This window comes from Pseudorasbora parva, chromosome 19, assembly GCF_024679245.1.
Source record: "Pseudorasbora parva isolate DD20220531a chromosome 19, ASM2467924v1, whole genome shotgun sequence".
NCBI lineage: Eukaryota > Metazoa > Chordata > Actinopteri > Cypriniformes > Gobionidae > Pseudorasbora > Pseudorasbora parva.
The window spans coordinates 21019914-21046989 of record NC_090190.1 but is presented as its reverse complement, the minus strand read 5'-3'; the positions used below and the strand labels follow the sequence as shown (position 1 = coordinate 21046989).

General features: G+C 40.2%; 1 protein-coding gene across 2 annotated transcripts; it reads right to left on the bottom strand.

The window, feature by feature from the left end:
- Positions 1 to 4421: 4421 nt before the first annotated feature.
- On the bottom strand, positions 4422 to 7532 carry zgc:175136 (uncharacterized protein LOC100136863 homolog). 2 transcript variants are annotated; one of them, XM_067425334.1, is made up of 5 exons: positions 7436 to 7532; positions 7267 to 7319; positions 5511 to 7169; positions 5266 to 5416; positions 4422 to 4632 (listed from the first exon to the last, which is right to left on the bottom strand). In XM_067425334.1, the coding sequence occupies exons 1-4, from the start codon at positions 7456 to 7458 to the stop codon at positions 5292 to 5294; spliced, it is 1860 nt and encodes a 619-aa protein (XP_067281435.1). In that variant the 5' UTR covers positions 7459 to 7532; the 3' UTR covers positions 4422 to 4632; positions 5266 to 5291. The 2 variants fall into 2 exon arrangements, with proteins under 2 accessions (XP_067281435.1, XP_067281436.1); XM_067425335.1 differs by having other exon boundaries at positions 4422 to 4619.
- Between the last annotated feature and the right edge of the window lie 19544 nt (positions 7533 to 27076).

The window sequence follows — 27076 nt, the reverse complement described above, 5'->3', positions numbered from 1 at the left end:
CAATTGTTTCATTGGGCTGTAAATCAGACCAGCAGACGTTTGCAACCTAGTGTACACGTACATTTGAATAAAAACAGTTTAAACCTTCGATATATATTTTGAATTGGATAGTTCATCTACATAGTTCATCTACATTTGATGAGGTAAACGCAGCGCTGATATTAACCAACAGATGGCGTCAGTGCTACAGCTAAGTGGAATACATTTTTCACCTTCCCAAGTACAATTTGGTTTGGAGTATTATGGCAAGCCGTGTTAGCATTAAATACACCTTCCCATACTAGTCATGAATCAGTTTTGACCAGTCATAATTCCAGTTCCAGATATCTCCTCTACAATTCTGACTAGTCGTGATATCTACAATGTGATTGTGTGACTAGTCATAATATACATTCAAGATATCTATAATGCCATTTTTACTAGTCATATTCTTCCATTGGAAAATATTTCCAGATATCTTCAAATGAGTTTTGACTAGTAGAAGTTGTAATTAAAGATATTTATAATTGATTTTATACTAGGCATAATTCTAATTAGAGATATCTCAAATTACAATTGTACTAGTCATAATTAAATTAAAGATATCTCTAACTGAATTATTACTAGTGAAAATTATAATTAGAGATATCTAACTGGTTAACTGGTTTTTGGCTAGTCATAATCACATTTAAGATATCTTTAAAGGTGCACTATGCAACTTTCCGTCCACTGGAGGGCGCCTATTCTAAACAAAGGCGTAGTTTGATGATGCCAAGTTTGAGCGCAGTATCTTGGGACATGTGGTCTTCACCTCACAGCCGGTGGAAAATAGGACTCGGGCAGAAATCATGTTCATGGATGCGGTTATTAACGTTACTGTAGTGTGAAGCAGAGCAGGACCGAGTGCTGTGGAGCTGAGCACAGCCGCTGGAGCGATTGTTACACAAACACACGGCTCGCAAGTACCGGGACTTTTATTATTTTATTATTTTATTACGGGACGGGACACAGTCGCCGGGCGCGCCCACTTCCGCTTTTTCCGGTCATGACTACAAGGTAAAGCCAGCAGCTCTGTTTATCATATTAGATACATTTAAGTGTGTTTAAAATGATGTTATGACGTTACTCTGTACGTTTGCTCGACGCTGATGTGACATGTTCACACTGCTAAGAGAAAAGCGCTTCTGCAGAATAAAACCGAGGGTAGCGCAGATATGACGCAATTGACAGGCGACTCTCTCAAACGCTATGCTGAAACGTCCCGGTCCTTAGTTAAAATAGCAATTTTCTCACAATTTACAAATAGTTGGAAACATTTGGGATATTGTAAGTACTCAACCGAACAAAATATATAACACTGGCCTAGTGGTTTTTGGATATTTTACTGCAAAAATACTAGATAGTGCACCTTTAATTCATCAATTTTAAAGATATCTAAAATACATATTTAGATTAGATTAATATAAGATATCTTGAATTGGAATTTTTCCTAGTCAAAACTCATTTAAAGATATCTGCAATTTAATTATAGACATCTCTATCTATAATTAGCTTTTTGACTAGAAAGATCTTTCTTTGGGGATATCTGCATTTACCTTTGTGACTAAGAATTTAAATGCAGATATCTGGAATTAACATTCTGACTAGTCAAAACTCCTTTATAGATATCTTAAACATGGATGCAAATATGCCTTAGCTAAGTCACACCTTAAGGGGGGGGGGGGGGGGGGGGGGGTGAAATGCTGTTTCATGCATACTGAGCTTTTTACACTGTTAAAGACTTAGAATCTATAATATATATATAATCTATTTAGATTCTATATGATACTTCAGTTCAATGTTTGAGTGGTAGGTAATCACCATAATGACAGCATCGGTCGGGCACGCCTCCTTCAGCTCAGGCAACCGAGCAAACGCTGGTCATGTTGATCCTCGTCCTGGCTTTAATCCCATCACTTTTTCGTTTCCTCTTATTGCTTTCCTCCAACAAAACCTTTTCTTTCTTATTTGTCTGTGTTGCTTCGGACATGACTATATTATCCGACAAACAAAGTTGGGCTCGCACGTCCGAATTAAAGGAAGTGTAGGTGTTGGTGGAAGTGACGTATATGCCGTAAAGCAGTCGAATTTTGTAGTTCTTTTAGTTCTCGGGTTACTACCCGAACCCCGTAGTTTAAAAGTACGATTAAAAACGATACAGACCCCGTCAAGCTATGGCAGACGTGTCATTCAACCTATTGTAAGTCGATGTATCATCACAAGAGTCTTGAAAATATATTATGAAGGTTGAAAAGTTCCCTAGTGCTGTTTAAATAGAGTTTTGACTAGTCAAAATGTATTTAGAGATATCTCCAATCAGACTTCTTACTAATGCAATTATAATTGCAGATATCTCTAATTGTCATTCTGACTAGTCGAATTAAAATTATCACTAGTCAAAATACAATTGTTACTATCTTTAAATATATTTATAGATAGTCAGACAAAGGTTTAAATGCTAAAATGGCTTGCGATAGTAGGCAGGCTTTATTCACAGAAACTGCTGAGGCCGAGCGCAAATTTTAACAGCGCAAGACCAATAAAGCAAGCTGCTAAACTAAACATTTTGACAGCTGCTGCTTTAAGTCAGAAATGTTAAACAAAAGGCAAAAATATTCAGGCAAATGAATAAACATTTGTCTAACCCTCTATGGTACGCAATAAGATTTCAATGAGGAAAAAATTATTTGTGGTGTTTTTCCTGCTTAAAATAGGACACTTTAACAATAGCAATAAAAAAATTCATTATTTTTATTTTTATTTATTTTTTTAAAGTTTGTTGCCTCAAGGCAACATTGTACCACAATGGACAAATTTAAACTTTTTAAGTTTTCATGTAGAAAAAATAAATATATTTATTGAAAAAATCTATTTCTTTAACCAGAGACCTGAACAAACAAATTTATCCAGTTTATAATGTATTAAAAATTTCATATTTAATAAAAAGTAACATTTCAAATTCAGCTGTTGCTCTCAGGCAACATTGTACCATCATGGAACACAAGTATTACCAAACCATTACATCAAGCCATCACATCAAGTTATCATATCATAACCATCTTCATCCTCATCTCCATCTTCGATCTCACCCTCACTCTCTCCCTGCCGGATTGTCACTATGGCCTCATCTTCCTCATCACATGACACCTCATCAGTTGTGTTTTATACCTTTTTTGAGTGCTATAGAAAATGTGCAGATCATAATATATGCAGTTATAGTATGTGTATTGCTATTTTTATTCATGCATTACAAGATTGTGCAAAAATGCAGATATATTTAGATAATTCTCTATTTAGATAATTCTTTTCCTTTCAAATATGCTGTATTTGTATCCAACCTAGTGTGTCTGCTATGGCCTTACGCAATTCCATTATGGTACAATGTTGCCTTGAGGCAACACACAGTTTTTTGTTATTTACTCTAAAACATTTGATGATATATAATGTAAAGGTCTTGAAAATACTTCTTAACCAGTGAAGGTGACTAATATTTTTGTGGGTGATTATCTGGACAGGAAAAGTAGTGAAAAAGGCCATTTTCATTGGAGAAAATATGGAGCCATGTGACCTGTGCACATGACTGAAACAGGACACAAAATGGACCCCTGTGGGTCATGTGACCCATTTTTTTACACTTTCATTGATTAGTATTTGAGTTCTTCCCGGGGATAGGTTTGAACAATACATTGGTGTTTCATTTGATTAAGAATAATCTAAAATAGACTATGTTGCCTGGAGGCAACACCGTAGAGGGTTAATTTCACAATTTTTAACTGAATACACGTATAATGTAGGCTTAGGCCTAATTTATACAAATAAATATTTTAAATATTAACAAAGCCATTTTTCATCAGATTAGGCATAGGATTGATAATGAATGTGTATATATTATAAATTAATATAATTCCAGCTTCAGTAAAAAAAAGGCTTTTTTCCACCTGTATTGGGCATAAGATTAGTAATAAATGTGTTTATAATGTGAATTAATTTAATAAACAAAAAATTAACATGTCTAAGAAAATTATTCACAAAACAAATATCAGTATGTATATATGAAACCATATTTAGCCTACTTTATTCACTGGCAAAAATGGAAAAACTATCAAAGCTCAGCGTTATGAGGGGAAGATAAAAACTTGAGTTTTTATTCTTAAGAACTTTAAGATGTGGAGATAAGACTTTAAGCTTCAAGTTATTATCTATTTTTTTGGCCTTCAGAACATCTTAAGGCACATAAGATCATAAATGGCAAAGCATCCCAATCACCCCTGTAAGTACCAAGTAGGCGATCCTGTTTTAGTCTGACAGATATTCAACTTCTGGTACACTATCAAGTATTCAACTCCAAACATGCCTATTCAAATAGGAAGTCAAGTCACATGTATAGTGTAAGAACAGTCAACTGATTTTCTCAGGTTTAAACTTTATTTACATGAAGTGTACAGTCTTTAAAAGGGTTTTACAGCAATAGTCGTAAAATGCCAAGACAGTTCCCCGTGTCCACAGTTTCTATGATCACAGAACAGCAACGCAATGGATCAGAGCATCCTTTAGTCTTTGCAGAGACCAGAGCATGATGATTGACAGCCTTCAACACAAACCTAAAAATCAAGGCTGCAAAAACAATATTGAAATTTGAGAATCATACAAGCATGTAATTTAAAAATTAGATTTGAGACTTATTTCAGGCTTCAATTCTATAGGCCATGTTTAAGAAAGGCAAGCTATACTAAAATTTCTACTGCATGCATTTTACAAGGGTTTTCAGGCTACACACCGAATACCCCGATGACCTATACAGCTGCCAAGTCATCAAGTATATTTTAGGAAGCCATGTGGAATACTGTATTGTATCAGTATTGCGGTGGTATTGACATTATTGAGAAGTGAAATTACAAAAATGCTACTAGACTAAATTGAAATTGAAAATGCGAAAGTGTAGCAGTCATTTGAAATGTTACATTATACTGTACATGATTACATATAACTTAAGTGAGGGTCAGAATGTAGTATATTGCAAGTATGAACTAAACTACAATCCTATTATGAACATGGTCACAAATCCTGAATTACAGTTAGAAAATAAGGCTGCCCACTACGTAAAGCAAAGACAGATTGCTGGGATGCTGTAAATGATGAAGTAACCATCCCACTTTTGGATGTTACAATAATATGTGCAGTGCGCAAACCATTTCCTGGTAAAAAAAACAAAAAAAACAAAACAAACAAAAAAACAATTGTACTCACTTTATAGCAGGCATTGAAAACCACTTCTAGATGGAGAGATTCATGTTCTGGAATTTGACTAGGCCCTGTTGACCAGGACCTGCAGGGCTATTTTGGATCACCTTGCATTTAGGAGATGAGGAATCCATTCTCTTACCTTGAGGCTGGTTTACTGTGGCAGAAGGACCAATAAGGTTATTTTCTGACTGAAAACTATATTTTAAACATGCAATGGGATTATGATTGCAGTGCACTTTGGAGCAAACCTTGTCTGTAGTTGCTGGAAAGTGTAGGAAAAAGCCTTCGGATGGCACCTTGGCCAAAACCACTTGGAATGGCAGTAATATGCCTTTTGTAATCTGGATTTCTTTGAGATGCAGTGAATTGGCCCTGGACTCCTTTGGAACTATAATATTGAGGCGCTGAAGAACTAACAGGCATTTGTGCTCTTTGACCTGGCCTCTGACCCAGGTAACTTGGAGGCAAGGAACTTTGTAAAGCTCCATTGCTAATGCCACCAGGAGCCCATTGGTTTTGAGAGTTACCAAAGCTGCTTGTGAGTGGTTTATGAAGCCTAACACGGACTGTTTTGATCTCATTAGAAGGTTGAGAGGGCGTAGACTTTGGCTTGTATGAGGTCCCCTTCAAAGACGAGGTCTGATACCCAGTTCGGGAAGAGCTGGCATAAGTACTGGTGGCTGGCTGGACATTAAGGGAATTTTGGGTCACTTCAAAAGGCTGATGAGCAGTCTGACGAGAAGCAAATGTTACCCTATGCTCTGGAAAACTAGGATGAACTTCAGGTTTATTGGATTCAGTTCTAACAGTTGTAGGATCCTGCATTATCAGGATAGCTCCAGAACTGGCAGTTGAGTACTTTGCCACATCACGTTGATCCCCACTTGGCGAGGGATACATGGGCTTATTGATTTGACTAGGCGGACCATGGACGTTGTAGGTCTGCTGGAATTTGGGGTGAGTAACTTCATAGCGAGGTAACGCATTTCTTTGAGCACTTTCTGGGGCATTGCGAAGAGTTTCACCAGAGCTGGCAATGAAAGATTTATCAGAATCTCCCCAAAATGGCTGTAGGGGCAGTTTTCTTGGCTCAGGACTGGATGAAGTACCACCCATTGAGTACTGAAGAGGTTGATTCCATGACTTGCCCTGACTACTGGCAGTCAATCTAATATCCCTAGAGATCTGGCTGGCCTGGTAAGAGTCAACATGACTGGGAACTCCAAGTGGTTTTACTGGATCTGGAAGGCCATTGTAGTCCCCATGATCTTGAGCACTTCCTCCACCTTGAATTAAAAAGATTGCCCCCGAGCTAACAACTGAAGCCTTGTCCTCAGTGTACTTAAATCCACTACTTAAAGGTTCTCTTGGATTTGAACGCGAACACACAGGTGTTCCCTTCAGCAATGGGCCATAACTGCTACTGGCTGTCTGGACTTTGTTATTACTTTGGCTTCCCTTAGATGAACTATGTTGATGGACAAACTCATTTTTAGGAGGCTTCGTCACTACAGAGACCTTGCGAGATCCAGATGTTTCAGTATAACTATAGTCATCTCTAGAGGGTTTAAATGGCTTTGGTTTAGGTACTTTTAGGGCTCTCATCAAGGTGGACCCACCCGGAGATGAAGTAGAAGCCAGTTGGCTACTAGGCTGGATATTTTTGAAGGTATCAGTTGTACGGGATTCATATTGAGCAGAGGGTTGACCAAAACCTGACAAGTCAGATTTTGGAACAGAGGAAGAAGACTGAAAGCCAATCATATTTTCTTGATTGTCACTTTCAGCTGCAGTCTGACAATCATTTGGATCTGACTTTACACGGGTGCCTTGACGTTGCGGCAGGTAAACAGAACTGTAGGCAGGGTCATTCCAACGTCCCATTTGTTTCACCTCAGGGGTAATCACTGAGAAAGTGAAAGTTAAATTTGTTTTAAATAAAAAAGGTACATAAACAGCATGCAACAACATTTCAAATAAACATCAGAAGTGTGTTAGACCAACCTTCATAGTTCCCCAAACAGGTTACGCAAGCAGGAAACAAGGCAAAAAGAAGTCTGAAAAAAAAGCATGACATAGCTAAACCAATTGGTAGAGCGATGTACAGGATTAGGCAGCTTCAGACCAGACAACAAAACAAACAAAAAATACTTTTAGTCAGTTTAGAGCTCACCTTAAACAGTATCTAGAACCCATTGTTAAAATAGGCACCACAAGCCTAAATAACCAGCAACTACAATTTTCTCAATTGATAGCTTCAGGCACAAATGGCTATAGGAATCTCTTATAGACCTCACTCCTCACCTTCAGCCAATCAGCAATCAAGACATCTACAAGCTGCAGCTGTTAACAATAATAACAAGGGCAGAAAAAAAACATGAATGATCTTATCTCTGTTTTGACTATGCCTGATAAAAGAATGTAATGATGATGATGATGATGATAATAATAATAAATTCAAATGAATTCAAATGTATTTTGATAGATAACATAAAATGTCATTTATATGCTGAAAATTATATTTTTTCAACAAAATATTACCTATAATTTACTTTATTTCCAGAAAGGAGGTCATGTGACATACCTGGGTATGTTTAAGGGTAAATAAGCAGATATTGGTTTATTTTAATGTCACACATGGATCTGCATTCAATTAATTAGCATCAAACGAACTATATAATCCTTATTCTCAGTGAATAAAGATGACTTATTAAATAAAGACATTGAAAAAATTATTGCATAACCACCAAATAGGTAGCTGTGCATTAAGGAGGTTATGTAAATCACCATTAAACAAACGAAAAAGAGGAAGTAGAATGGCGAGCTTCTTTGCGTCAGTTTCCATGGTGAATCATTGATTCGTCACTTTGTTGAGAATGTCTTGAGTGTTAACCGAGAACATACTCTGAGCTGTCTGAACTTACTCCTGGACGCGTTTTTGGAACCAGCATACCTCGAGTAAGCAAGGTTTGGGTTAATCAACTGAGAGTTCAAGGTATACGTGAAGGTAAGTTAACCTTGCTTTCTGGAATACCCCCATGCAGGTTTACACACAAGACATTATCAAGAGAGTTATGAATCAATGATTCACCATCAACAAAAAAACAACATACATACTCAGAGTTTTCACTTAACCTCCTTTCTGAAACAGGCCCCATGAGCAAATTGCTGACAAATAATTTGTTCTCAATGCACTTGAATATTTTACAGGGTGTAAAAATGATGGCTATTAGAAGCTCTCCTGATGTGAATTTGCCGGTTGATAACAGACCCACAGAGCGTGCGGTGAGAGACGTTTAACACAGAAGATCAGGTGTACGGGAATAACCCATTTATTGTCACCACAACTCAGTACATTCTTCTTTGCATGTGTGTGTGGTTTGCTACAATTGGAAGATAAAAGATAAAATAAGTACAAAATAACAATGACAAATAACAGTAATCCCAATAAATAAGAACAGTAGCCTAATCTTCACAAGGATTATTTAAATACAATGGTTAATACAGTAAATAGGAAGAATGAAATGTGCCATTATATAGGAAAATACACCGTTACAAATTACTGATATGGTGCAGTTGAAATTCGACACCTTTTAGCGCTGAATGCTGAAGACAGAGCCACTCTGTCTAGCTTATTAGTGCGCATGCGCTTACAGAGTGCTCTAACTCTTGGAAATGAGCGATATAGGCTACATATTAAATAAACCATATGATAAATAAATAGCACAGAATATGTCTTTGCTACATGACAATGATATATGTGAGGAAACTGGTATGTAAATATACACACGAACATCTTTACACGTTAGTTCGCATTTGTCACTCGCATACATTAACTTATACACACTCGAGGCAACCGAACCGGTCCTCAACAGAGTATGAAACATTATATTTATACTTATATATATATACATAAACAGACTGCTACTTACTTTGCAGGCACGCACACAATTTTAGTAAAGATAAATCGCTACAGTACAGCTCGCATCCCTTTGCATCACTGATCGATCTGACTCAACTTGCGGTGCACTGCTCTGCACGTTCTATTCTGAGCGCTGATTGGCTCGCTGGATGGATGATGTGACAGATGATGCGATTTGGCATACTAATATATATCAATATAACCTTCCTGGTGGCCTTTTTTACACAGGGGTTCCATCCCTTTTTTTACCAGTACATTTTCAGTTATTTCTAATTACTGATAAGGATTTTAGAAAATCATTAATAATTCATTCAGACTATAGTCAGAATACACATATAGTCAGTATACACTGTAAAAAATGCTGGGTTTAAAGCAATTGTGTTTTGACCCAGCAATTGGGTTATTTTAAGCAAACATTTAACCCAACTGCTGGTTAAAACAACCCATTTGCTGGGTTTTGTCCATTTTCAACCCTGCATTTTTTAGAGTGCATGTAATTTGTGAATCAGTTCCACTTGCAAACAGGTTTTACAAAAAACGAGAGAAAAGATGCATGAATAAAAATATAGACCTGGCAAACATAAGCTACATTTATCTGCTAGTTAGGTTTTCTATGACTGAAAAAATAGTTTCTGATTGCATGATGATGCTTGATAAACTATGAGCTAACATCAATAAAATACAATACCTTGTCCATGAGCTAAACTTGGTAGAAAGCATAGTTTATATCATTTATCATACTTACATGGACAACTATATCGGCATTTTGTGTTGAAGTTCAGTTTGCAAAATATTCAATGTGCACAATGTCCTGTAATGGCCAGACTTCACATCCAGTATATTTTGAAGCGAGTGCTTTTGAAGAAGAAGCTTCTAATGCATCAAGCTGAAGTGCTGACATGTGTTCACAGCATGAGGCTTCATACCTTAAGGAGGTATAAAAGCCATTAATGCAGCCTAATACATAGCCTTCCCTCATTCTCATTCTCACACGCATACACAAACCACTCTGTCAATTTCCCATTCCCACCAGTGCACATTTGATAGATAGGGATCATTACTGTCATTCCTGCAGTCAGCAGGAAGGAGAAGCATTCGTCTCCTGATACCAGGCACTTTAACAGGGGAGGAGATCTGTCACACCGTCCTACTTTTCCTTGGCATGTCATTTCATCCTTTACATTGTCCCTCATTTATTCCTCCAACCAGGGGTGAAGAGGGAATGTTGTTACTGAGTAATTTTCTATATTACCAGAATCCCACATGAGCTCTTCACCTGCCATTATTGATAGTGAAGCAACTGTGTGACCTTTACATGGAGCTGTGATTAAGAGTCAAGTTTACGTTAAAATGTTGGTGGCTGTTAATATATGGCACTTTCAGATTTCTGCTTTTTGTATAAGGGAATTGATGAAATGAATGCTTTATTCCTGTTAAGCTCTGTTTAGAGACAAATGAAAAAGTACATGAAGTTTAGTAAAGAAGCCAGTTTCTTCTTGCTTGCATCATCAGAAATCCTCTAAGCACAAATAAAGTGACTCAGTATGGAAACAATGAATAGAAAATGTTGAAAAAAAGGTTTTTTTTTCAACTGCAATGAGCCTCATTAATCAGAAAACATGTATCCAGGAAAACACACCCCATCAGTCCTGCTCTGAATACTTTGTTTTAGTCTGCATTTATGAGGGAAGTTTTGAGAATAAGCTCCAATAATGGCCAGCCACACTTGGCAAATTCCATCGTCAGCAGATTCTCCTTAGCAAGCAACGACATACAGGAGAGAATGCCCCATTGTGAGGTGTAGTGTGAATCTATTCATCATCGGACATTCAAGGAATCTTATTATAAAACTTGGACTAGATATTGTATTTTTCCATCAATCGTACATTCTGCCGCCACCACCACCACCACTACCACCACTATACAGATCTGGGGTCTTATGTATAAAGCCACAATGTATTAGACTCAAAATTTGAGTCTTAATTATGTCAAAATTCCAAGAAAAATGTAATTCTACTTTTATTCCTAGACTTAAAGGGTTAGTTCACCCAAAAATGAAATTTCTTTCATTTATGACTTGTCCCGTAAGACCTCCGTTCATCTTCAGAACACAGTTTAAGATATTTTAGATTTAGTCAGAGGCCTTTCTGTCCTTTGAATGTAAGTGTATGCCCACTTGCTGTCCATGTCCAGAAGGTAATGAAAACATCATCAAAGTAGTCCATATATGACATCAGTTAGTTAGTTAGACTCTTTTGAAGCGTCGACAATACATTTCGGTCTTTAATTACTCCACTAATTGTCACATGCCTGTCCTCTCTTGTGTGCACATGGGGGTTTTGTGATGTCTAGCATGTGCTCCTGTCATTGTCAGATCCCTCCCCCTTGTTATCTGATTAGTGTTGATTTCTCCCACCTGTTCCCTCTTGATTTCTTCCCTTTATAAGCTCCTTGTGTTTGTCAGTCTGTGTTGGATCTTTGTGAAATGTCTGCGTCTCCCGTCTTCCCCGTGATTCCAGTTTGGTATGTTTTTAAGTTTATGTTTTGATTATGTATTTTTGCCCCCTTGTGGGTTTTGTTTTGTATTTATGTTTCTTTTTATAATAAATTATCACTTCTTTTGCACATGAGTCCTTGCACCATTTTCCCTTGTCTGTGATGTGACAGAAGGATCCAACCAAGACAATGAGGACTCAGCAGAGAAGGTCTCCCTCGGTGCCAGTTCCGGGGGTCCCGAGACCGGGGGCCTCGAGTCCAGACATGGCCTGGAGGGCTGTAATGGGAGGCTTTGTGGTGGCAGTCCTTCATTCTTGGGAGAAGCACAGGGTCTCATCCACCACTCGGGTGGTCCCTGTGCCGTTGATCCCAGTTCCGGTGGATCGTGTTCCGGTGGTCCCAGTTCCGGTGGATCGTGTTACGGCGGTCCCTGTGCCGGTGGATCGTGTTACGGCGGTCCCTGTGCCGGTGGTCCCGAGTCCGGACACAGCCTGGAGGGCTGTAATGGGATGCTTCGTGGTGGCAGTCTTTCATTCTTGGGAGAAGCACAGGGTGTCATCCACAATCGTGGATCATATTCCGGTGGTCCCTGTGCAGGTGGATCGTGTTCCGGTGGATCATGTTCCGGTGAATCGTGTGCCAGTGGTCCCTGTGCCAGTGGATCGTGTGCCGGTGGTCCCTGTGCCGGTGGATCGTGTTCCGATGGTCCCAGTGCCGGTGGTCCCAGTGCCTCCTGCACCACCCAGGCATCTTGCTTTGCTCCTGCCCTGGCCACCTGAACTCTGCAGGCCATCATGGCCCCTTGAACTTTTTTTTTTCCATATTCCTCCCTTGTTTACCCCTCCCTTGTCTGTTCCTTCCTGGTCTGTTTCCCCTGTCCCTCCCGTGCCCCCCTGGTCTGTCCCTCCCGTGCCCCCCTGGTCTGTCCCTCCCGTCCCTCCCTGGTCTGTCCCTCCCGTCCCTAGTGGAGCGTCTGGTAGCCGCTCCTTAAGGAGGGGGTAATGTCACTTGCCTGTCCTGTCTTGTGTGCATGGGGGTTTTGTGATGTCTAGCATGTGCTCCTGTCATTGTCAGATATCTCCCCATTGTTATCTGATTAGTATTGATTTCTCCCACCTGTTCCCTCTTGATTTCTTCCTTTTATAAGCTCTTTGTGTTTGTCAGTCTGTGTTGGATCTTTGTGAAATGTCTGCGTCTCCCGTCTTCCCCGTGATTCCAGTTTATGTTTTTGAGTTTTATGTTTTGATTATGCATTTTTGCCCCCTTTGTGGGTTTTGTTTTGTATTTATGTTTCTTTTTATAATAATTCATCACTTCTTTTGCACATGAGTCCTTGCACCATTTTCCCTTGTCTATGACGTGACACTAATATAGTTCACTTGAAGTAGTGAATGAAGCCGAGTGAAATTCAGACACTGAGTGCACCAGAAAGGCTGCCGTTTTTATATAGTTGGTGCTTTTTAATAATTATTTTAAACGTATAAAACTGGTAGTTCCAGTAGTAATGCAAAGATTTATCTTTTGCATACACTTTATATATTTATACTTCTATACATTGCATTTTTTGATGAGAACCATATTACAGACACATACAAATGCATATTTGCTGCCAAAACAGCCCTGACCGGTCGAGGCATGGACTCCACTGAACCCCTAAAGGTGTGCTGTGGTATCTGGCACCAAGATGTTAGCAGCAGATCCTTTAAGTTCTGTAAGTTGCAAAGTGGGGCCTCCATGGATTGGGCTTGTTTGTTCAGCACACCCCACATATCTGGGGAATTTGGAGGCCAAGTCAACACCTCAAAATCATTGTTGTGCTCCTCAAACCATTCATGAACCATTCTTCTTTGTGGCAGGGCACATTATCCTGCTGAAAGAGGCCACAGCCTTCCATGAAAGGGTGGACATGATCTGTAACAATGTTTAAGTAGGTGCTACATGTCAAAGTAACATCCACATGGACGGCACGACCCAAGGTTTCCCGGCAGAACATTGCCCAAAGCATCACACTGCCTCCACTGGCTTGCCTTCTTCTCATAGTGCATCCTGGTGCCATCTGTTCCCCAGATAAGCAATGCACAAGCACCAGGCCATCCACATTATGTAAAAGAAAACGTGATTCATCAGACCAGGTCACCTTCTTCCTGTGCTCCATAGTCCTAGCCTAGAAATCTAGACGCACCCTAGCAGCAGCAAATCTAATCTGACGCGAGTATCGTCTAGCAACTCTTAATACCCTTCTGAGCTGTAAACGCTAAACTCTGGTCAGGTCAATCACGGTGTAAAGAGTCGTTGGGAGGGGCTTAACATAATGATGGCCGAGTTGCGCTTGCGTGCTTCTAGTAAACACAGAAACTGGCGAACGGCGGTCTTTCGAATCAGTTTTGACCATGACTCTGGAAGACTTGGAGTAAAGCTTTTCTCTGAGAAAAGAACAAAGAACGGCACTTAAGACATTCTTAAGAAGGGGAGATGTGTTCAGAGTTTTGCCGACCGGATATGGCGAAAGTTTAATGTTTCAACTAGCTCCGCTTCATCTTTGTTGCTCTGGTTGGTTGTAGCGCTATCCTATTGCATGCAGATGGAGTTTGAAAGACAACCGTTTTTCCGGTCCCTTGGATTGAGCCCTGTCAATGGTGAGTTTCCAGAACAAACATCTTGATGTGGGTCTGGCTTGTCAGGTTAGTAAAAGTCCACTGTAGGCAAGTTTGAAGAACCCAAGTGCTGTTTATTTAGCACAACACAAAGTGAGCAAACAGACTTGCGTTAACTTGCCATGATCATTAACATAAACAATTTGGAGCCATCACTGGACTCTGGTCAGGGGCTGGAGTCCCCTCTGGACGCTGGTTAGGGGATTGGCGTGGATGCGTCTGTGGCCCAAACACACATAATAGCAGTGGCCAAAATGGTCAGTGCTGGACGCTCTGTGGTGGCCATGACGGGATGAGACTGTGGCAGGGCGGCCATCTTGGTGGGAGACTCTGGCAGGAATGACATTAACAGGTACTGACCTGGCAGACATGACGTGAACAGGCCTTGGTATGGCGTGAATAACTCCAGACATGACTGTAGGGGCATGGAGACACTCTGGTGTGGAGGGGGCTGTGGGATTGTGGGGTTCCTAATTAGTTTCTCCCAGGGTAAATGAGGAGCCACTCAACAGCAAGGCATAGTCAATATGTTGAGCAAGAGAAAATGTACATGCATGAACGAACAGATTCTTTTAACCCACAAAAAAAATGTCCTTAAGAGCCACACATTTAAACTCCACCAGGTACAAAAGGTCACAAAAGTCCGCCACATAATTCTACGATCACCTTGATGGAGGGTCCATTGTATAGTCTAGTATTCTGTAACATAGTCCACTTTAGGCAAGTTTGCAGAACCCAAGTACAGTTTATTTAACATAATATAAAGTGCGCAAAAAACTAAACAAAACTTGACATAGACACAATTCCCCAAAAGAGGTTATACAAAATTATACCAGTCAAAGATGCATGGAAAACATAAGGGCTAATGCTGCCTTCACGTAGTGATGTTAGGTTCTTGAACAAATTGTTCTTTTGAGCCGGTTCTCAGCAAGTAACCGGTCGAGCCAGTTCACAATCGAACTGTTCATGTGTCTTGTCCTTAGTACTTTGTGTATTTAATGCCACCTTCACTTATCCGACAATCAATCAATCAAAACATGATGTAGTAGTAGGGGATTTTACTATTTGTTTTCTTTTTGCGTTCATTATCCTTTATATGAGAATGGGTGTGCACGATAATTAGGGCCAGTGTATTTAAGTGTGTAGACAGGAAACCTTCGAACGTAGATTGTCATACCCGCCCCTCTTCCGGTTATCGGTGTCACTATAGTGGAGGTAAGTGAAGGAGGTGATGTACGGCTTTGCGTGGTTGTAGAGTTGTTAAAGTGTGTTTCTTTGTCTCTGAAGTGATCGCTGTAGTCGTCTCAGTGACGTGCCCTGGGAGTTGCGTTAAGCGCTCATTGAAAGCTTTGAGGTACGTCGGCGATCACCGTTGTGGTGCGGGTTTTATTGTTAGTTGGGTTTAATGGGGGTTATTGTGTGTTTTTAACAGGACATTCGCGAGTGTATCCTGACATCGGGGTATGTATGATCTAGTGAATGCTCGTATTACAGAAGTAAATTTGATTGACTTGGAGTAAATCTTTGCTTGATGGTTATGGGAGCGCGCCGAGGGGGAAGGCTAGTCACCTGGGTGAAACACATTTGCTGTGAGTTTGATGCACCAGGGTTGGCACCTCTTGTTTTGGTTTGCTGTGCACACATAAGGGGTGGAACACTTATTTACAGCTAGGTTGCCGCCCCTGAGGTAAGCTCTAGGCTTGTTTTCTTTTTCTTTTTTTCTTTTCATTTATTTCTTTTTGTTAATGTATTTATTTGGTGAAAACAGTGCATTGTTTTTGTGTTCGTTTGTTTGATCTGATGCAGTATCTGAATCAGGCATGATTGGAGGAGTCTTTTTCTAACCATGAGCATTGATATGTTTAGTATTGTTACAATAAACGTGCTAGTGATTTATACCATGATTAAACGATGCTAGTGAAACATTTTAACTTTATGTCTTTTAAATAACACTCTTCATTGGTTTATTGGATGACCCGACTCTGTCTTTTCACTGAACCACCGACCTGTGTTCCTTTCTTATTTCCTTGGGTGTAATTCCCAAGGTGGCGTAGTCAGTGATATCTGGATTATACTATATAATACTGTGTTACGGCCGGTTACAATGACAACATAAAACACATGACAAGGGTCACATGACTAGAAGAATGGAATCACATGACAACAGAAACCATGACAGTGAACATAAAATTAGAACTTGAAACATGAATAAGTAACAAAACCAAACGGATACTGTCGTGTGCGCTGGTAATAAAGAACAGAAGGATCCAATTGCGAATGAACAATAGTTTATTACTCTCAATACACAATGTCGATCAGAACAGTAATGTCTCATAAGGCAGCTCAGTCCATGAAGGGGAGACGGCAGGGCACAAGATGTTCCTCCATGAAGCAGGGAGGCAACGGGCAGATACGGTCGGCTGGAACTGGAACCGGAGCGAAGCAATCCCATGACGAACACGAAACCCACGGGAAACCCACAGGACACACTGCAACGATCTGACACAAGACTGAGTGAGACACAGGAATATATGGGCCCAGTAATAAGGTGCAGCAGGTGAGAGTGATCGGTGATGAGTAATCAGTGACCATGCCTCCAACAACAACACACAACACAGACAGATCGAGACGATGAATTTATGATTGACAGGATGTATCCTCCCGTACGCTGGATCTAGTTTGAGGCGGACTGTCACCGAGCTAATGATCTTAGTGACAGGAAACGGGACAATGAATTTAGGAGCGAGCTTATTACTTACGGAGCGCAAAGCAATGTTCTTAGTAGAAAGCCACACTTTTTGACCCACAACGTAAACGGGAGGCTTAGACCGGTGGCGATCGGCTTGGGCCTTGGTGCGTCTACCTACATGGTGCAGAGTCTCACTGTGTGACGACACCTCTGGACGAAGGCGTGAGTGGAGGGGACTGCGATTTCGGATTCCAGACTGGGAAAGATAGGTGGCTGGTACCCTAAACTACACTTGAACGGAGAGAGTGGTAACACTGGTAACGAGTTTTAAGCGTACTCAACCTAAGAAATCAGTTGGCTCCAAGAGGAAGGGTTCTTGGCAGCAATGCATCGTAACACTCTCTCAAGATCTTGGTTGGCTTGTTCAGTTTGACCATCGCTCTGGGGATGGAAACCCGAAGACAGACTAACTGTCGCCCCCAGTAATTTACAAAATTCACGCCAACTTTTGGATACAAATTGGGGCCCCCTGTCGAAAACCACGTCAGACGGAAGGCCATGTAAGTGAAAGACATGGTCTACGACAGCCACCGCTGTCTCCTTGGCGGAAGGTAATTTAGGCAAGGGAATAAAATGAACCATTTTCGAGAACCGGTCCACAACAGTCAAAATGACCATCTTGCCCTGGGAGGGCGGGAGGGCGGTAACGGAATCTAGAGCGATATGGGACCAGGGTAGGGTGAACACCCGTCCCGCGTAGCACGTGCGCGCACAGCGTTTGAAGCAAAATTCATGCGTCCCGCAAATTGAGACCGTGTCACGCATAATTAATGCTTGCTCAAAAAGAAGTTGGTCGCTCTATATCCTCGTGCCTCAGGCAGCCAAACCAACATTACTTGACAGTTCAGCGTGCTACTGTTGCCCCACCCACCCCTCAGTTGAACTGCTGTTGTCAACTTTTTCATTGTTGTCATGACAGCGCACGCACGTGCGTACCTGACACACTTACAACTTTTTAGATGCGCACTTTCCTATTCGAAAAATGGAGTCTGAGGCACCGCAATCATCAATTAAAAAGAGAAGGAGTGGGTACAAGAAATACTGGAAAAATTCATATTTGTGACTGAAAGGTGTTCAAAAAAGAGAGCTTTTTGTGACCTTTGCAAAACGTCTTTCTCAATCGGACATGGAGAGTAAAATACGATGTCAAACGACACAGACTCACACTGCAAAAAAGTTTTTCTTTCTTAGTATGTTTGTCTTGTTTCTTGCCAAAATATAATAAAAAAATATCAAGCAAAAGTAATTGTCTTGTTTTGGGAACAAATAACTCAAAACTAAGAGAGTTTTTTTGCTTAAAATAAGACAAATAATCAGCCAATGGGGTAAGAAAAATAATCTTAATTCAAAAAGAAAACAAGAATAATTTTCTTACCCCATTGGCATATTGTTTGGCTTAATTTTGAGCTATTTTTTCCCCAAAACAAGACAATAATTTTTACATGTCTATTAAATGTTTCTTAATGTAAGAATTTTTAGATATTTAGACTTGAAACAAGACAAAAATACTAAGTAAGAATGTTTTTTTTTTTTTTTTTTTTTTTGCAGTGCAGACTTTACTAACATGGAAGTTCACCATTCTTCCTCCCCTTCTCGTTCCGTGAACTGGAGTTAACTTTACTTTTAGTTTAACTTAACACATTTTTTTTTACTGTTCCTGTGGTGTTGAGCGACTTCAGTTTCTGTTAATCATATAATTTTATATTATAATTGATTTAAAGTGAATAAATTGTAATGAAAAATAAGTAAAGTAAATTAGCTAAAGTAAATCGTAAGTGGAAGTGCATCTGTCAATTCATTGAATGTTCAAAATATTATGTTAAAAATACACATTGGTGACTTCCGGTTTGGCGATGTAAGAGAAAGCAGTAGCGACGAGATCCTCCCAACCACACTTCATAAAAACATACTTAAGCGTCTTCTTTTACCATCTGACCGGTTCGCAACGTGAAATATAAGAACTGAAATCAGTTTAGGAAGTGAAATGAGTAACTTTAAACAAAAGAAAAGCGCTGTGCCAGCAACACGATCAGGCACTACTCTAGCGGGTAAATTAGCAGCTATGGCGGCTAACGATACCACGAGCATCAAAGATACACCTGAAAAAGACAACCCAGATAATTTGTCGATGAGCCAGCTAGTCTCAGAACTGGCGAAACAACGGGTCAGCTTAAAAGAGGACATGGCAAGTCTAATTCAAGAATCAATTAAGCCGCTACAAGTCTCCGTTGACACACTGCGGGAAACCGTGAGCTCGTTCCAACAGCGGCTCGCATCTACTGAAGTACTCGTCGGCGAAAACTTCGAAAGGCTAGTCTCGGCGGAAGCAACGATTAAATCATTGAAAGCACAGAATTTAGCTCTTCTCGACCAAATTGACGACATTGAGAATAGATCCAGAAGGGCCAACCTGCGTATAATTAATGTTCCGGAAGGCGCCGAAGATGGAAAAGACACTATCAGATTTATATCTGGGCTGCTTAAAGATACCATGGAGAGCGTGTTTGACAAACCTCCTGAACTTGAGCGAGCGCATCGCGCACTTCGCCCTAAACCTGGAGCAGGGCAATCCCCAAGACCATTCATCGTCTGCTTCCACCGTTTTCAGGAAAAGGAAAAGGCACTTCACTGGGCCAGGCGACATGATATTAAATTCAACAGAGAGTCACTGAGGCTGTACCCGGATACAAGCGCAGCTTTGGCGAAAAAACGCGCCGGATTCAGAGAAGTCAAACATTCCCTCTATAAGAAAGGAATAAAGTTTCAACTTCTGTATCCTGCCCGTCTGCGCGTGAGACTCGGAGAGGAAACTCACACATTTGATTCACCGGAGGCGGCTGAGTCCTTTTACAAACAACGCATCCTCATACAGGACTAAAGACCGGTTCTGACTAATGCGCTGTGTGAAGTTATACAGACAATATTTCAAGCAATAAGGTGACGTTTCTTTCCTTTTTTTCTCTCTTTTTTTTCTATTGCAAATCATCTAAACTTTAAGGGATGATAGTAGCCTATGTTGTTTGTTTCTGTTCATTGCCTTAATACAAATTCAGCACAACGTGTTCACAAAGACGCTATACTGAACTCCGTGTTAATTCCGTGGTTGGGATCTCTCAAGAAGGTAAAGGAAAAGACTGGATAATCGGGAGCCATTCAAATTGAGTAGGATTCTGCGGCTTGTTTCAGTTGGGGAAGCAGGCAAGGGGATCATGTTGGGACGTTTGGGTTCATTTTGCTTGTTTTATCAAAGAAGTGTTGTAACAGTTTTGTTTTATGTTGTGTTTCTGGAAGATCTTAACAATGAGGAAACATGGAAGTTGATGATTGCATCTTTAATTTGTGATTGCCTGTTTAAACTTGTATTTGCCCATGTCTGATATGGCCGATATTACTAAATCTCCTGGGGGATCAAAAGTTAGATTTGTTAGCTGGAATGTCAAAGGCCTAAATAGCCCAACAAAAAGAGGAAGAATTTTTGCATACCTAAAAAAAATAAAATCTGAAATAATATATTTACAGGAAACCCACCTACGTATGGTCGATCATCTCAGAATTAGGAAATCATGGGTGGGGCAAGTTTATCACGCCAACTTTAACGCTAAGGCAAGGGGCACTGCCATATTGATACACAAAAATATCCAATTTACAGCCTCTGCTTCTATTGCAGACCCTCAAGGAAGATATGTTGTTGTCTCTGGGATGTTATCATGTCCCTGTTTTATTGGTTAATGTATATGCTCCAAACTGGGATGATGTGAATTTCATTAATAAGTTAATTTCTTTACTACCAGACCTAAATTCCCACCTCTTAATTTTCGGTGGTGACATAAATTGTGTTATGGATCCATCCCTTGACCGTTCAAATCCTAAATCTTTATCCCGCTCTAAGATGGCGCAAGCCTTATCCACGTTCATGGATCAAATGGGGGCATTTGACCCATGGCGATTTCTGTTTCCAAACAGCAGAGCATATTCCTATTTTTCACAAGTTCATCACTCCTATTCTAGAATTGATTATTTCTTTATAGATAAATCTCTCCTTTCTTCTGTTGGACAAATCGAATATTTACCTATTGTGGAATCAGACCATGCCCCCTTGCAATTAGATCTAATTTGCAATTTGAGGTATAACGAACGGCCTAGGTGGAGACTAAATACGGCCTTATTATCAGATCCTGCATTTTGTTCATTTATATCAACAGCTATAGATAATTTTCTTTTACATAACAAATCAGAATCTATTTCAGCATCTACATTGTGGGAGAAGCTTAAAGTAGTTATCAGGGGAGAAATAATTTCATATTCCTCCACTCTCAACAACGTAAACGTAAACGTAGACTCTTTAGGAAAGGGTGGTTTGCCGCAAACTTTGAATGAAGCAAACATTACACTCTTAATGAAACCTGGGAAGGATCCTTTGAAATGTAATTCTTATAGGCCAATCTCACTTTTAAATTCCGATGTTAAAATCTTGGCAAAAATCCTTGCTTTACGTTTAGATACAATAATAGGAAATTTGGTTTCTGAAGACCAAACAGGCTTTATCAGAGGCCGGCATTCGTTTAGTAATATCCGGAGATTGTTAGGGGTAATTCACTCACCTAAACTTTCTCAGAACCCGGTCCCTCAAGTAGTCATCTCATTAGACGCTGAAAAAGCGTTCGACAGAGTTGAATGGAATTATTTATTCTCTGTGCTGGAAAGATTTGGTCTTGGAACGCATATTCTCTCATTGATTAAATTATTATACTCTTCCCCTAATGCGTCTGCTATCACAAACAGAGTACGTTCAGAGTCTTTTCCCCTGTCAAGGGGTACAAGACAAGGATGTCCTCTTAGCCCTTTACTTTTTACTTTAGCCATTGAGCCCCTATCTATAGCATTAAGATTCTCACAGCATTTTACCGGCATTAACACTAGGGGCATAGAACATAGAGTATCGTTATATGCAGATGATATGCTGTTGTACATTTCAGATCCGATCTTAGGTATTCCACAAGTGGTCAAAATATTAAAACAATTTGGAACATTCTCAGGCTATAAATTAAATTTTTCAAAGAGCGTCTGTTTTCCCATAAATGATAAGGGTCTCCATATTTCAAACACTGATATACCTTTTCAGTTGTCTGTATCAGGTTTTAGATACTTAGGGATAAATATTACACAGGGATTTCCTAACCTTTATAAAGAGAACTTTGCTCTTTTAATCGACAAGTTAAAACTAGACCTCAAAAACTGGAACTTGCTGTTTCTTTCTCTAGCAGGCAGAATCAATTGCGTAAAAATGAACATTTTGCCAAGGTTCATGTACTTGTTTCAATGTATCCCAATCTATTTAACAAAGTCCTTTTTTCAGAATTTAGACAGATTGATTTCCTCATTTATATGGGGTGGCAAAACACCTAGAATTAGGAAGGAATTTCTCCAAAAACAGAAAACTCAAGGTGGATTAGGGCTTCCTAACCTTAGGTATTATTATTGGGCTGCAAACATCTCAAAAGTACTTTATTGGCTTAAAAACTCCAATAATGTCTGGTGTATTTCAGAGGCAAAATCATGTACTTCATCATCTCTTCCTGCTTTAGCTTTATCTAAATTACCCCTTGGTATTTCTTTGTATACTCAATGCCCAGTTGTAGCAAATACCCTAAAGATTTGGTTTCAGTTCAGACAATATTTTGGTTTTAAAGACTTCTCTATAGCCAGCCCTATATGCAAGAATCACCTATTCCTCCCGGCTCAGTTGGACTCAATTTTCAGCCAGTGGCATCATTTAGGTCTTGTCAAATTTAGCGACCTTTTTATGGATGATTTTTTTGCCCCATTCTCCACTCTCTCCTCAAAATACAATCTGCCAAGATCACACATGTTTAGATATTTTCAAGTTCATCATCTAATCCAAAATCATTGTCCCACTTATCCCTCCATTCCTCCCAGCACAGGATTGGGCACAATTCTAAATATTCCACTGCATATTAAGGGAGTTATTTCTAATATATATAATATGTTAATGTCAATAAAAAGTACTAATTTAGACAAAATCCGTGCAGACTGGACAAAGGATCTGGGAGTGGATATATCAGATGAAACTTGGAATAATGCAATATCTAGAGTGAATGGAACAACCTCCTGTACTTGTTTAGGTTTAATTCAGTTCAAGGTACTCCACAGACTTTATTACAGTAAGGTTAGACTGTCCAAGATCTATGCAAATGTAAATGACGTGTGAACGGTGTTGTTCTGATAGAGCAGACTTGGCTCATATGTTCTGGGCTTGCTCTAGACTGCTTGACTACTGGACAACTATATTTAAAATTCTGTCTGAGGCATATAGCAAGGAGATCAGACCTAGCTTTGAAATGGCTGTTTTTGGAGTATCTGAGCAAGGTGTGGTCATGTCTAAAAAATGTCAAAATGCTTGTGCTTTTGCATGTCTTTTGGCTCGGAGGAGAATTTTACTTGATTGGAAATCAAAGAAACCACCCTTAGTTTCACTCTGGCTTAGTGATTTAATGTTGTTCTTGAAATTGGAGAAAATTAAATATTCTCTTAGAGGATCCACCAATCGTTTTTACTCTGTATGGACTCCAATGATCACATATTTTGAAAAGGGTGTAACACTTCCCCCAAATTAAATTAAATGATGAATGCTTGTCTTGTACAAGTTTAAAGAAAAAAGTCAATCAGACACAATGGGCTAGCAACCTTGTCAATTTCCTCATTGTTTGCAACATCATACTTTGAGATTAATTAATGTATTAATGTAATTATTTTGTTTTATTTTTATTTATTTATTTATTTATTTATTTATTTATTTATTTATTTATTTATTTTTTTTTACTGTTCTGGGGTGGGTCAAGGGTAAGGGGTTATTTGTAAAATCGTAAAATCATAAGGACACTGTTCAATTTACCTGTTTGTAATTTCTCATTGTTCTTCCTTTAATAAAATACATATAATATAAAAAAAAAAAATACACATTGGTTGGCCTATATTCATGAGCATACATCAGCAATTAGCCTACACATGTTTAGGGGAATAGGGCATTATTAATATACCATGTAAGGTGCTATGTGCTAGAAATGGGTAAACCTCTATCTGCCCGTCTGCCCGTGGGGTGGGGCACCGCCGCGGCAGGCAGTGTCCCACATTGTCCCTCAGAAACATACCCTTTGTCCCCCCTTGGGCTTATTAGCAGGTGGTCACCCTAGACCAGGGTCTCGAAGGAACAGACAGCAATTGGAGTAACCCTTCTGGGGAACGATTGGAAGTCTTACCCATGGCGCAAACTGAACAAGCCAATACAAATTCCCGAATGTCACGAGCCATACCAGGCCACCAGAACTGTTGCTTTACCAAAAATTTGGCTCTATTAACTCCCGGATGGCAACCCCCGCTCCCTCTAACCAATGACGCCATTCCTCCAATGCATTCCTCCAGTTCCCTCTTACCAATGTCGTAGTTACATTCAGCTGGCGATAAAAAGTGAGACAAAAACGCGCAAGGATGCAGTTTGTCGTCCGAGGGAGAGCGCTGGGAAAGAACCGTTCCTACCCCCACCTCTGAAGCGTCCACCTCCACCACAAACTGACGTGATGGATCAGGGGCGATGAGAATGGGAGCTGAAACAAAGAGGCTCTTGAGGTTGGTAAATGCAGTTTTTGCTGTACTAGACCACCTGAACGTCACTTTGGGGGAGGTCAATGCTGTCAGAGGCGCGGCTAGTTGGCTGAAGTTACGAATAAAATGTCGATAAAAATTGGCGAACCGCAGAAACCTCTGTGTGGCCTTGCGGAAATCTGGGGTTGGCCAATCTATCACAGTGAGACCTTGTCTCGGACGAGACGAGACGAGACCTTGTCGGGATCCATTCGCATTCCCTCGGATGAGACGATGTGTCCTAGGAATGGAACAGACTGTGCATGGAAAGCGCATTTCTCCGCCTTGACAAAAAGCCCATTCGCTTACAACCTCTGGAGCACTAGTCGAACGTGCTGGACACGTTCCTGGAGAGATGACGAAAATATCAAAATGTCATCCAAGGCATGACCAAATATTCAAAGTGCCCCCTGGGGGTAACCCTTAAATGCATGACTGTTTCGCCAAACATTCTTACATATTCGGGTCTTTATATTTAACGTGGATAGACCTCTACCTGTCGTGATAATTTATAAAACTCCTGATATTAGGGTAACACTTACAGAAGAATAAAATAAAACCTATTTCGTTACCTTTTGGATTTTGGAAGGATTCAGTTTGAGCAGATGTTTAATACCATCATCATCTGTCCTCGTCAGAGCTCGTTTACCAGTACATTCAGCATCTGCTCATATTCACGATCTCCAGCATATTTTCCAAACTCATTTTCAATGTCTTCAAAATCAATATTTTGATCACTGACAGCTTCTTGACCACATTCATCAAGAGACAGTGACACTAATATTTGATTGTGTTTAGTACTTGCTCTCTGCAGTAAATCACTGAGCCATTTCAAGTTTTGCAGATTATAATTATTATTGTTTTGTTTTCTGTCAGAGGTAACTATGAGTGAAACGTCACTTCATCATTGGGTATCAGACATCTTGTGGAATAAAGATGAATTGCACCATATTTCGTCATTATAGATTCATTTATTATTGTGCAAAAAATATAAACGTACAATCCTACACACCTCGGGTAATTAGCGACCCTATGCAATTTTGACAAAAAAACTAGTGAAAAAACAGGCATTCAATTATAATTCTTTTATTTTTTTCTTGTTATATTGTTTAAAATGGATTGATTGAGGAATACTAAGAAGGTTGATGTCTAACTTTAAAAAATGAATGAGGAGCAGGGTAGTGAATGACGAGGTATGCATTTAAGGGTTAAAAGCAGTCTTCCACTCATCCCCCTCTCTTATGCGGACCAAATGATAAGCCTTACGTAAATCCAGTTTTGTGAATATGGATGCTCCCTGCAACCTCTCAAAGGCTTAAGACATCAACAGCAAAGGATAGGTATTCTTTACCGTGATGTTGTTCAGCCCTCGGTAATCAATGCAAGATTGCAGGGACACATCCTTCTTACCCACAAAAAAGAACCCCACCCCCGCCGGAGAAGAAGAGGGGCAGATGAACTTGGAGGCTAGCAAATCAGAAATGTATTTCTCCATTGCCTCCCTTTCTGGAATAGAAAGTGAGTATAGCTTGCCCTTAGGTGGAGACGTACCTGGCATGAGATTTATTGCACAGTCATAGGGATGATGAGGAGGAAGAGAAGCAGCCCTGGACTTACTGAACACTTCCTTCAGGTCGAGGTACTCCGTTAGACAAATTCACTGCCTCCTCCTGTAAAACAGAACTAGACACAGACTTACAGGCAGACACAAGACAAGAGGCATAGCACTGATTACTCCAATCAGATACCCAACTGCGTCCCCAGTCAACCCTGGGATTATGTTCGACCAACTAGGGATGACCGAGGACGATGGGCATGAGGGGTGTGTCAGTGATGAAAAAGTGATTGTCTCTGTGTGGTTGCCTGTGATGGTGAGTTTGACAGAGTCCATGGTGTGTGTGATGGTGGGGAGTGTCTGTCCATTTAGTGCATGCACAGCAATAGGAGTGCTGAGGGGGTGCATGGGGATCTGGAGCTGGGTGGCCAGTGAACGGTCCATAAAATTACCCTTCGCTACGGAGTCCACAAACACTTGGCAGCTGTGTGACCGGTCTGCCCATTGCACTCTTTCCGGCAAGAGAGTTGCGGACGAGGATTTCCACAATGACGCTCAACCCCGATAGTAGCCTCCTCTCTAAAAAGGCAGCTCAGTCCATGAAGGGGAGACAGCAGGGCACAAGATGTTCCTCCATGAAGCAGGGAGGCAACGGGCAGACACGGTCGGCTGGAACCGGAGCGAAGCAATCCCACGATGAACACGAACGAACAGGAAACCCACAGGACACACTCCAATGATCTGACACAAGACTGACCCTGCGTCCCAATTCGCATACT